We start from the raw sequence: 12934 nt of genomic DNA on the forward strand, positions 1-12934 counted from the left end.
TGTAAGATGTAACTTGGTGCGCAAACTAAAGTATTAAACCTGACCTGTTTTCATCGGTTGTCTATGAAAAAAAAAATTTTTTACTTATATAAAATATATTAAGTCAAGTCAATATTGAGGCATTGAATTACATAATATATAGAAAAGAAAAAAGTACAACAACAGTTTTTATTTATATATTTTATATTAATTACTTATTTATATATTTTATATTACATCAAACAATTTCTAAATGATATTATCTGTATCATTTCCTATTGTCAAATTTTATCTTAAAAGCGAAACTAAAATTTTAAGGCAAAGCTCACTTTTACATTAGATTATAGAAATAATTATTATATATTAAATTTGTGATAACTGGGCTTTTTGTAAAGTACCTAATTTGTCTACAATAGTGTTACAATTCTTTGGAGCACAAAAGCATTTACGACCATTGTAGCATTTGAAATAATACATTCATAAAACAAATACCTCCTAATTACTATTACATATAGACACATTAATTCGCTTTACCATTTAGCCAATCAAAGAAAAATAGAATATATTATTATAATAAGATCCTTACACCTGCCCTAAATACTTTCACCATTATGACACTAATTTAAATTAATGCAATTTAACTATAGCAACTAAACCAATTTTTAGCAAAATAATAACTAATACTTAATATATTGCATCTTAGGCAGTACTTTAAATTTAAATATTGTTATTCGAAAAGATTATTTCTTACAACAGATTCACAACACAACATTTAGCAAATATTCATCCTAAATCAAACAGGTTTACTCAAAGAACAGTTAAAACAAGTAAAAGTGCCAATAAACTTCCTTAGTATGAGAACCCATGTCTCCAAAACTATCTTATTTTGCAAATTTAAATGTACAATATGTAAAATGCATAGAAAACAATGCTATAATTTGCTACTGGCAGAAACTGTTTTATAGTAGTTCAAAATTAAGCCTTAATACTAATATATAATAGGGGAAGTCCATACAACGTTATTAAAGATATTATATTGAATGTGAGGATCAATAAAGGTCTTTTTCCAATTGACAATTCAGTTCGAGCACTAAGCAATAAGCTCAGCCTCTCCAAACTAGGAAAAAAATATTACCAAATTACTATATTCAGACACTTAAAAACCTTTTAAATAGATGTTACATTCATATGTTATCACTTTCTCAAGCAGTAAACATATGATTTGACTGTTTAACGCTAGTGTGCAGTAAACAAATCCGTCTTAAAATAATACAACATTCTATGACATAGATGTCATATTTGTATGCAACTTTTATAATTTTTTTTCATGACCACTGACTTTTTAATGCCAGAGACAGGACTCTGTAATGAAATCAGTTCAATTTAGGACACTAATAACTGGGAAACAGATGTCATATTTGCACTCAACTGTTATTCTAGTAACAGTAACCATGGTTGTAATATTTTTTATTATATTCGAGATGTCATTTAAAGAAACAGAAAGTCGATCCCTAAGGGCCATTCCCAATATTAAGTCTATCTCTTACTTAAGAAAAAAATCGTTACTATCGTTTACTATACTGTCCCAATAAACTTATTGACGGTAACTCACCTTATCCGTACACACTGTCTGTCAATGTAACAACGTATAGCTTACCAGGGATAGAAGTTTATATGGAAATTGCAATTCACGCGTCCCAATATAAGGCGACAAGACTAAATTTGATTTGATTCAAACCCTACTAAGACCATTCCGTGGATCTCAGCATAATTGTGGCACTTCCACTTGCATTTTCTATTCTGAGAGGTTAATTAACCAAAATATATCGTACCCTAAATTTAAAATACCAATGTTCTATAATTAATAATCAAAATGCAACTTATAATACTTTATAATGTCAAAAATTATTATATTCATCCCATATTATGTCAGGTTCAACTGATTTAAAAAAAAATATTATCATAAACATAATATCCCGTAATTAATATTTATAAATATTACACATAATGTTGTCATATTCTCAAAGGATTTTAGACACGGATTTGTAATACAACTTTTTTAAAACAAGTGTTCAACACATGTTTAACATTTTTATGTTTTATTTTATATATTACTATAATGAATACTGCTTGTATAAACAGATTAAAACAGGTACATATTGCTGTGTATTATCTCACATTTTAGAAAACAATTAAATAGTTCAAAGGTAAAATAATATGTTTTATAATTTATATCAAAATTTTCTAGGTCCACTCTCATTGGGCACCATTATTTATTAAAATATAGTTTGTGTGTTATGTAGATAACTCATTTCTCAATCACTGGCAGGTTAGTAATAATTTCTTAAAACCTAAAGTCTTATTGGCTCTATCTTGATGGGAGATCCTCTTACTGGTTTCTTTGGACTTAGCTTATTTGGGGACTGCATCACAACATTAACAGCTTTTCTCAATATTTGATGTTCACTCTTCTTATATTCTTCTGTTATATGTGATAAATCGAGATCAGCGTCTATTACAAGAACCTGAAATGTTAATTCATTATAAATTTACAAAAACTGATGATTTATGTATTTTCGGCAAAATGTTGTCTTTAATAAATTCGACACGTCTTTCGCCTCTACACGAGGCATCAGTCAAGAGACGTTGACTGGTCCCAGAATTTGGCCAGTCGACATCTCAAGATGCCTCGTGTAGAGGGGAAACACGTGTCGAATTCGGAATTTACAAGCTAATTTAAATTATATTACAAGCTATTTTTAAGCTACAATGGGGTGCTCATATAAAAAACTTATGTAATCGACTTAGCTCTGCAGTATTTGCGATAAAAAAAATTAGGCAGCTGACAGATGTTGAAACGGCTAGACTTGTATATTTCAGCTACTTTCATAGTGTCATGTCTTACGGAATTATATTGTGGGGTAGGGCTGCAGATATTGACAACATATTTGTGCTGCAGAAAAGAGCAATTCGAGCAGTCTATAAAATGAGTTCAAGAGATTCATTGAGAGAAAAGTTTAGTGAAATAAATATTATGACAGTACACTGCCAGTACTTATACGAGAACCTCCTGTACGCTCATAAAAATATTAGCCAATTTAAAAAGAATAAAGATGTACACAGTGTCAATACTCGAAACAAACATAAACTCGCAAATCAAATTCAAATATTTTTATTCAAAATAGGATTTATAATCACTTATTGAACGTCAAAATCTACCACCCATTCAAAAGAGACAGCCTCAGACCTGAGAAGAATGGGCGCAAGAAACTCAGCGGGTTTTTTTTATATAAAATATGGATTACAATGTAATATCGTATAATAAACATTAATAATTAAAGAGCCTGAGGGTGTTCGCTTTAATCCCAGTCCGTGGTGTCATTAAGAAAATCGTTTATGCTATAATAACCTTTCCCACGCAAACTTTTTTTTAACAATTCTTTTAAATTTCGTAACACATTTGTTTTGTACATTTTCTGGGATCATATTGTAGAAGCATATACATCGCCCAACAAAAGACTTACTAACTCGACCCAACCGAGTAGTACGCATAACAAGTTTATGTTTGTTCCTCGTGTTAACATTATGAATGTCACAGTTTCTAGAAAATTCCTCAATGTGCTTATGAACATACAAAACATTATCAAAAATGTATTGAGAAGCAACAGTCAAACTGTTTATTTCTTTAAATTTTTCTCTTAATGATTCTTTAGGACCTAGGTTATAAATCGCGCGAATAGCCCTCTTCTGCAGCACAAAGATAGTATTAATATCGGCCGCACTGCCCCATAACAATATACCATAGGACATAATACTATGAAAATAACTAAAGTATACTAATCTCGCCGTATCTATGTCAGTTTACCGTCTGATTTTCTTAACCGCATATGCTGCAGAACTAAGCCTATTCGCCAATCCTTCAATATGGGGGCCCCACTGCAATTTGGAATCAAGAGTAATGCCAAGAAATATAGCAGATTTCACTGGTTTTACCACCTCTCTATTTAATAAAATATTCGCATCTACATTTTTGACATTTGGCGCGGTGAATTTAATATATTTGGTTTTATGATTATTTAACAATAAGTTATTGGCGCTAAACGAGTACACGATGTCAGATAGAGCATTGTTTACTTCGTCATATAAAACTTGGCTTTTTTGACTTTGAATATAAGTGAAGTGTCATCCGCAAACAATACCACCTTGTGTTTTTTTTCTACAAGGTTAGGTAGATCATTTATATAAATTAGGAAGAGGAAGGGTCCAAGAATAGACCCTGGTACCCCCATACCGAGAGGAGTCCCAGGAGATCTCCTGCCATTCACCTCGACCCTCTGAATCCTATTATTTAAATATGAGATTAGAAAATCGAGTGCAGATCCTCTTATACCATAGTGGCATAGCTTCCTGACCAGTGTTGAATGTTGAACACAATCAAAAGCCTTAGATAAATCACAGAAGATACCAAGTGCATTCTGTGATTCCTCCCAGGCCTCAAAAATATTCCTGATGAGTTCAACACCTGCATCCGTAGTCAAGCATCCCCTAGTAAAGCCAAATTGTTTTATATGAAGTAACTTATAAAGTGTTAAAGTGAGTAAGCATTTGGCTTAAAATAAAATAATAATTCCATCTACTACGCTCCGTAAAATTGCTAAATCTTTTAAAGTGGATTGTGTTATATTTTATAATAAACTCCCAAATGAAATTAAAATATTACCTATTAAAAAATATAAATGTATTGTAAAAAATAAATTAACATCTAAGGCTCTATTATAATGTGAAAGATTATTTGAATGATAAAGATAGTTGGAATTAATGTTCTAAATTTGTTAATGAATATTGTTATACTCATTACTAACTTGCACTAAATAACTTATAAAGTTTTACAGTGAATAAAGATTTTTTGACTGACTATTTCTATGGGTTGGATATCCCAAGGCACCCTGGTAACCGATCTTATCTTTTGGGTAACTAATAAGAAATAAATAATAAATATGTGTCTGGCTCCAATGTGTTTCTTAGAAAGAAAAAGTAACTAGCAGGATTTCAGAATACTATTAGTATGTTTTAAAAAATGATTTATTGTTAACTTAATATAGAACTTCTACATAATTGGTTATCAAAGGATCTTTAAAATAAATATTATAAAGGTTTATAAGTTTATTAAGATCTTTCAATGATACATAAAGATGTATCATTAGTAGAACAGTAATACCCACATATTCAGAGCAGTTGAATAATATACTGTGCCATTTCTAATATCTCTATCACAAAAAAAACCAAAATGTTTAGGGAGGTTTGTATAGAATTTAGATATACATACAGGTGCCGGACATTCAGCATGTGTTCTGTTGATGAGCCAATCTTCATGCAATTTATGAAGTTCTACAATATATGACAGGGGGACACATTGTTCTTCAGAACGGGCTCTCTTCTTGATTCTTTCATAAACTATTGACGGTGTGGTCTTTAAGTAAACTGGAATGATAGACATACAAATTAAATGAAATATAAAAAACATAGGAATGTTATAAAATAATTTTAAATTGTGAACCCATTTACTGCAGCAGCTAGCAAGTTCTACAAACATTTACAGCAACTCAAGCATCTACAGCTACAAGTTGACTTTTTTTTAGTACAATAAGAGATGAGACAAGCAGGGTGTTCAGCTGATGGTAGTTGATACACTCTTCCCATTACAATGCAGTTCCGCTCAGGATTCATGTAAAAATCAAAAATTCTGAGTGGCAATATGCCTAGGTGCTCGTCACCTTGAGACATGAGATTTTAAGTCTTATTTACTTAGCCCAGTAATTTTACTAGTTACGACACCCTTCAGACCAAAGCACAGTAATGTTTACACAATACTGCTTCACGGCAGATATAGCCACTGTTGTGGTACCCATAATCTAGCCAGTATCATGTGCAAGTAAGCCTGCCACTGATAAAATGTCACTGTGGTATCACTATGAATGAACTTTTCTTCAATGCCTGATTTGTTTACAGCTTCTACTGCACTAATGAGTAAAACATGTACTCATCTACATGATTTACTTATATATTATAGTATGGAGTACATCATTAATTACAAATATTAAGTTAAATGTACTTTATGTACCTATTAATGAAACAATAGAAAATTCAATGAAAGTCTGTATCTTCATAATGTCTGTAAAAAGACAAAAGCAAAATAAAGGTATATATAGATTGAAATAAAAGCTAGTGCCCAATATTTCCTTAAATTTTAGGTAATCATTACTATTCTTACTAGGGCTTTCTTAATATTATTTCCAATAAATTGTACACATATTTTGCTATATTTTAATAGAAACAGCATGTCCTGTAAGCTCGACTCCAGTTTATTCCATATTTTTTTGTCCATCCTTTTGCAGTTGTTGCTTGTCCACAAAGCACAACAAGTTTTTATATCACCTTCATATTCCATGACTTGGCTGCCCTGTTTCCTTATTCAATCTCATGGGAGTACTCTCAACTTGAAGGTCCCACAAGTCATATCAATTTAAAAATACAACAGCCAATTGATAACTTATATTGTATAGTTTCTAAACTAACTTACAATAAAGTAATAAATAAAATAAACTAAAATGTTCTTGATAAAATGTCAAAATAAAACATACATATTAAAATAATCATACAATCTTACCTATTAGGTCAGCATCAACAGGTACTTCATTATCAATAAAATCAAACCATTCATTAAGAACTGAATACTGTGCTGGATGTAGGGTCCCTGATCTTTTCATGTGTTCCACAAAACAATATCTTGCACTAAATATTGAACGCTCCATGAGTTTCACTGGTGTTTTAGTTGTTCTGCGATGCATTTCTAGCATTGTTAATGATACATATGCTTGAAAAGTCATTGCCCACTTTGCTGGATCCTTGTACATTAAATCCTGAAATGTATTTAGTATTACACCATTACTTGAAATATGCTTTGGAATGCATCATTGCTTCCTCCTTTGTTGTAGGTTATTTGTGTATATTTAATTACCAAGAGATTCCAACCGTTGAGATTGCGCCATTCTTCTACGGGTTCAGTTAATAATGTTATATCCTCAAATTGTTGAAAATGCTCGAGGAATGTAGTTTTGCCGCTTCCAATGTTGCCTTCGACGAGGACTGTAAAAGGCTTTGCTGCGGGAGCAGTCATTATGTGTCGAAAAAATAAACCTGGAAGTGAATAAAAAATTAATATTTGAAATTTTCTGAACTGTGAAGCAGGCTGCAGCGTGGTGAAAATTGAAATAAGAAAGTTACTGAACGACGAGCGTGATTGTTACTTTCCCGCTCAAATAAACTTCAACTCGCAGACGGTAAAACAACAATTTAGAACGCGCTCTTTGATGTCAATAAAAATGACATAAACGAACCAAATGATAGCTTTACCAACCAGTACAATTTGTTAATTGTCTTCTAATCATTTTTAAAATTCATTTTTAAGCAAAAACAACATTTTCAGCTCATAATATTAAGAAATTCAATGATCATTTGATAATAAACTGACAAAAATATGAAAAAATAAAACTAAACAAAATAAGAATAACTGTCAGTTAATAATTGACACTTGACAGTAATGACAGTTTTTTTTTTTAATTTCACTCCTTTTTGGCTCGCACTTTCCATACATCCGCCAGCTTCAAGTTTTCTTTCATCGATTCACATTGCAAATTTTCTTGTATGTTCTACTTCAAGTGTTTTTATTTATTTTAAGGTAGGGAAACGAATCACGTTACAAAAACATACAACACAAGAATTTTGATATTTGATATGGTATAAGATAAATGTTAAGGTAAATAAATATATACAAAAAAAATAGATGAATACATTATTTACAATTTAATATTATTGCTATAAATATATCTAGAAAGTATACTATACAATAAAGGATCAACAGAACTCAGGAGGGTTTTTATAGAAGTGGGGAAAGGGACACGGATGGATATCAAACTATCTGAAAAGGAAGTTTGGTTATATTTAGGACAGGAAAAGAATAAGTGATCCAGATCCCCAAAGTCATGTCCGCATTCACATTGTGGACTATCTATAATATGAAACCTTGCAAGGTGGGCCGGACAAGTGGTCCAAGGTGCATTCTTATCAATATGGTGGTAATGATTTTATCAAGTTTAATGACAGAGAACCATGACTTGTTAGGAATTATTTGTTGAATTTCACAATAATTTTTGCCTTTAAATTGGCCACTTTCTGCCCAGACTTTTTCCCAGGAGGCCCTGAGATAAAGACCAGAAAGAACAGCTAAATCCTGAGTATATATTTTAAAGGGAAATTTGTCACCACACACCACAGCTTCATTTGCAAGTATGTCGGCCGTTTCATTGCCTATTGCAGACAAAAGTGACTGAAAGACCTTTTGTTGAACACTCGTAAAGATTACTTCTAATGTCTGCTATAATAGGAAAAAATGATTTTGATTTGAAGGGAAATCACATAAAATTAAACTATTATTAAGTTTACAAAGTAAAACATATTCTAATGCTTTGGCGATGCCAAGACATTCAGCAGTAAAAACTGACGTGTTAGATGGGCTTTTTATTTTTTAGACAATATTATATTGATAAACTTATACTCCTACAAAATTTTCTGACTTGTGTTTTGACGCATCGGTATAAATATTTATTTATTTATTTATTGACACACCAACAGCATTACATACAAAACATTAAAAATAATTATGGTCTTATAGGTTTATAATCTGGTATGAATGCCAGTTACTGGTGCATACACCACTCTCATTGTAAGATATTAATTTAAATACAAAATACAGTTCGACCTACAAATTTAACAAAGATTTTAAGCAGATTACTAACAATAATAAATACAATATAACGAAGAAATAGTTTGTATGAATATCAACTAACATATTATTATTATTTACAGACAGAAATGTGCGGTTAGTTTTTTTTTCAGAATTGTCACTGTGTCATGAAAAATATCAAAATCTTTTATGGACGCGGAAAATCGATTGTACTCAGAACACATTCTTGATAATGGAGAATTTTTAAGGGCATTTGTCCTACTTACTGGTTCCACAAGTATGTTAGTAATCGGATTTCGTGGATATCTGTGCGGGATTTTGAAAGTTATTTTATCCAACAATTCACTGCACGCTGTCTGTCCTGATAACAGCTTTTTGAGGAATGTTAGATCCAGTATTATGCGGCGATTGTAGAGTGACAACATTTTAAAGTGTTTCAGCCGCTGGTCGTAGGTGGCCTTATGAAAGATGCCGGAACTATGATATGCCAAGTATCTAGTAAAGGATCTTTGTAGTCTCTCTAAACGTTGAGAAGGTGCTGCGTATTGGGGACTCCACACAACTGATGCAAATTCTAATTTGCTGCGAACCAGTGAGTTATAAAGAATTATTTTGGTTTGAGGAGAAACAAATCCTTTTGTGTTTCTTTTAAGGAAACCTAACATCCTGGCTGCTTGTTTTACTGTCATATCCATGTGTACTTTGAATTTCAATTGTGAGTCCATTGTCACGCCCAAATCTCGAATCTCAGTTACCTCTTGTAACTTTTCGGACTGTAAATTATACGATGATGGAAATTGTATTTTTTTCTTTGTGTACTTAATGTGATAAGATTTCTTTGTGTTAATAACCATACCATTTAATTTACACCACATATTTATTGCATCAAGATCAGCTTGGATGAGCTCCACATCATTATTCGAACTAACAGTTTTAAATATTTTTAAGTCATCGGCAAAAAGTGAGTATTTACAGTGATGTATAGAAGAGGTAATATCATTTATAAACACCGAGAAGAGAACAGGGCCCAGGTCGGATCCTTGTGGTACTCCTGAACACGCAACATACTCATGTGATATATGACCGTTTAGCACCACAAACTGAAGTCTTTTTGCTAGGTATGACTTAAACCATTCTAGCAAGGTCCCGCCCACACCAGACCTTCTCAATTTATCTACAAGAAGCGAGTGACACACCTTATCGAAAGCGTTCGAAAAATCCATGTACACGCAGTCTACTTGCTGACGACTATCTATTTCATTACTGAGATGGGACATAAACGACACCAAGTTCGTTGTGACAGAACGTCCTTTTCGAAACCCATGTTGACAATCTGATATCAGGCTTTCCAAGTGGCGCGTGACAATTGGGCAAACAAGGGATTCAAACAGTTTAGGTATACAGGAAAGTATGGATATAGGACGGTAGTTCTTGACGTCTGTATTGTCACCTTTTTTGTACACTGGAACGATCTTAGCTTTTTTCCACAATTCAGGAAATACCCCGTCATGTAAAGACTTGTTGAAAAGGAGGGACAGTGGCAGAGCAAGAGTAGGGCCGCAGCGCTTTACAAATACGGGAGGGATCTCATCTGGGCCGGCACCTTTGAAACCGTCTAGATTTTTAATGGCACGTTTAATTTCACGTTCACTGAATTTTATTACATTCAAAAATGGCAGACAATGCGCTGCGGACTCTAGACTATCAGGTAATACTACGTTACTAAACACTGATGAAAAATTTTAGCAAATAATTCTGCAATTGTTGTACCAGTGTTAGCAGTTACCTCATCAAGGGTCATTTCGGCAGGTATAGTAGTTTGAACACCTCGTCTATCCTTAATATAGTTCCAGAAACATTTAGGATTCCTGATAATATTACCCTCGATTCGTTTTTTATAATTTTGTAGGCATGCGTCTATTATTTTTTTACTACGCTCACGGAGTAATTCATACTCCAACCTATCGCGTGGGTTTTTGTATTTCATATACTCTTTTCTCTTACTTTCTTTTTCCAAGATTATTCTTATCAGAGACTTACTAAACCATGGAGGGAACCTGCTTTTTTTGGCTTCGAAACAGGGACGTATGTTTCCACGGTATTATTTAAAATACGGTAAAATACAGTTGTCATCTCGTTAACGTTTTGGCACTTATCGAACTGTTGTGACCAATTAATTTCCTTCAGGTGAGCTAAGATTAGATCATAGTTTGCCTTAAAAAAGTTGTGTCGCGGATTTTGTGCTGGTTTAAGAAAGTGTGGTATTAGTTTCGGTACAGTAATAAATAAGGGAGGATGCTTTCGGTCAATTTTACTTATAATATTTAAGGAGTTAGAAACTTTTAAGGTAACACAGTTGGTTAGAACAAGATCCAGAACTCTGCCATCTTCGTTTGAGACGGGGTTCATTTGCATAATATTATTTAGTGCCATGAAGTCAGTGAGTGCTATACCCTGTGGTGAACTATAATTAGATGCACTGCATGAACCACCATCTGAATTGCGAGACCAACCAACAAAGCCCAAGTTGAAGTCACCCAATATTATAACTTGGTCTGTTTTGTCTAAAATATCGTTAGTGTGCTCTAAAAATCGAGTAAGGCTTTCCAGCTTCACTGGTGGGGGAAGGTATACTACACAAATTAGTATTTTGGTGACAACGTTATTTGTTTTTATATCAATTGAGACCCATAGGTCCTCTGCATCGCTCCCCCAGTTTGAATGACTAGAAGAAGGAATATGATTAGAAACAGCGATCAACACTCCCCCTCCGTCTTTTTTAGTACTTTCTGAGCACAATCGATCTCTCCTATAAACGGTATAACGCTTATCTATAAATTCCGAACTCGTTACATGACTATTGAGCCACGTTTCAGTAAATACAATTACGTTGTAGTTGTTAATCAGAATATTTGTAAAAACATCCTCTGTTTTGGTTCTTAAACCCCGCACATTCTGATAATAAATATTTAGAGCCATTTTGGTAAGATTTTCTATTAACTACTATAATCAATTTAGCTAAACTAATCAACAGCTTTCGTTGTCTTTAATATGAATAGCATGACTTTGCTCGTTTTTCCTTGCAAGTATTCTTCCATCCCGTATCCACAAATATGATGCCATCCTGGCCAGTTTTCTTTAACAACAGAATTTAAATAATTATTGGCATTATATTTTTCAATATTTGCAAGATAATGAACAGTCGGAATTGTAGATAAGGCTTCATATTTACATTTAAATAAATCAAGCTTTGGAGATCGATGTATCGGGTAGTGAATTGATTTATACCTCAAATAACTTTTTACCAAACAAGGTAGTGGCTTGTTATTCCAATAACTTGATGATTCAATGAGATCTGTGAGAGTAATTAATTTAGTTATCAAGGGGCTATTTGAAAATTGCAAAACACGAAAAAATTGACGATCAGACAAAGACTGGCGCCTTAAATAAAGCGGGGGTTCGTTACACTCTACTTGTAATGCAATCAAAGGACTAGATTTCATGGCTCCAGTTATTATTCTCATAGCTTCTGATTGGATAGAATCTAGATTTCTTAGACCTGTTAAATTACAGGGCTCTAACAAGAAGATTCCGTAATCAAGGATACTCCGTACTATAGCATTGTAATGTAATTTGATTAAACTTTATTAAAGTAAATTGTAAACTAAACACCAGAGAGGCATCTCATTAAATTAAGAAGCTTTTCACATTTAGTAACTACGTATTCACAATAAGCCATTCTTGTCAGTTTTGAATCTAAAACGACTCCCAAGAACTTGACATGGTTTTAGTTGGTATTCTACGATTATCGTAAAATATGGAAATTGGAGGATGTAAACGTTGACGCGTGAAGATTACTACCGAACTTTTAAGGGGTGAAATGCTGAGAACATTTTCATCCATCCAAAGTTTTAAACAATCTAAGGAATTTGATATTATATATTGCTACATAATGAACTAAATGTGTTACCCATGGCATATATTACTAAATCATCAGCATATTGAAGCATGTTAATAGAGTTCGGAAGTAAAGATTCCTAGTCATGAGTATATAGGTTAAAAAGTATCGGACTGAGTACAGATCCTTGTGGAAGTCCTTTCCACACAAGTGTACTTTGATCCCGTTGTTGCTCAAGTTTTATTGTTCTACCT

General features: G+C 32.8%; 1 protein-coding gene across 2 annotated transcripts; it reads right to left on the reverse strand.

The window, feature by feature from the left end:
• Nucleotides 1-161: 161 nt before the first annotated feature.
• LOC126976424 (deoxynucleoside kinase) lies at nucleotides 162-7535 on the reverse strand. Of its 2 annotated transcripts, XM_050824748.1 has the most exons (5): nucleotides 7397-7535; nucleotides 6998-7176; nucleotides 6647-6899; nucleotides 5306-5460; nucleotides 162-2504 (listed from the first exon to the last, which is right to left on the reverse strand). In XM_050824748.1, exons 1-5 carry the CDS (start codon nucleotides 7425-7427, stop codon nucleotides 2331-2333), a joined length of 792 nt encoding a protein of 263 aa, XP_050680705.1. In that variant the 5' UTR covers nucleotides 7428-7535; the 3' UTR covers nucleotides 162-2330. The 2 variants fall into 2 exon arrangements, with proteins under 2 accessions (XP_050680705.1, XP_050680706.1); XM_050824749.1 differs by lacking the exon at nucleotides 7397-7535 and having other exon boundaries at nucleotides 6998-7303.
• Between the last annotated feature and the right edge of the window lie 5399 nt (nucleotides 7536-12934).

The sequence above is a fragment of the Leptidea sinapis genome, chromosome 40 (assembly GCF_905404315.1).
Source record: "Leptidea sinapis chromosome 40, ilLepSina1.1, whole genome shotgun sequence".
NCBI classification, from domain to species: Eukaryota; Metazoa; Arthropoda; class Insecta; order Lepidoptera; family Pieridae; genus Leptidea; species Leptidea sinapis.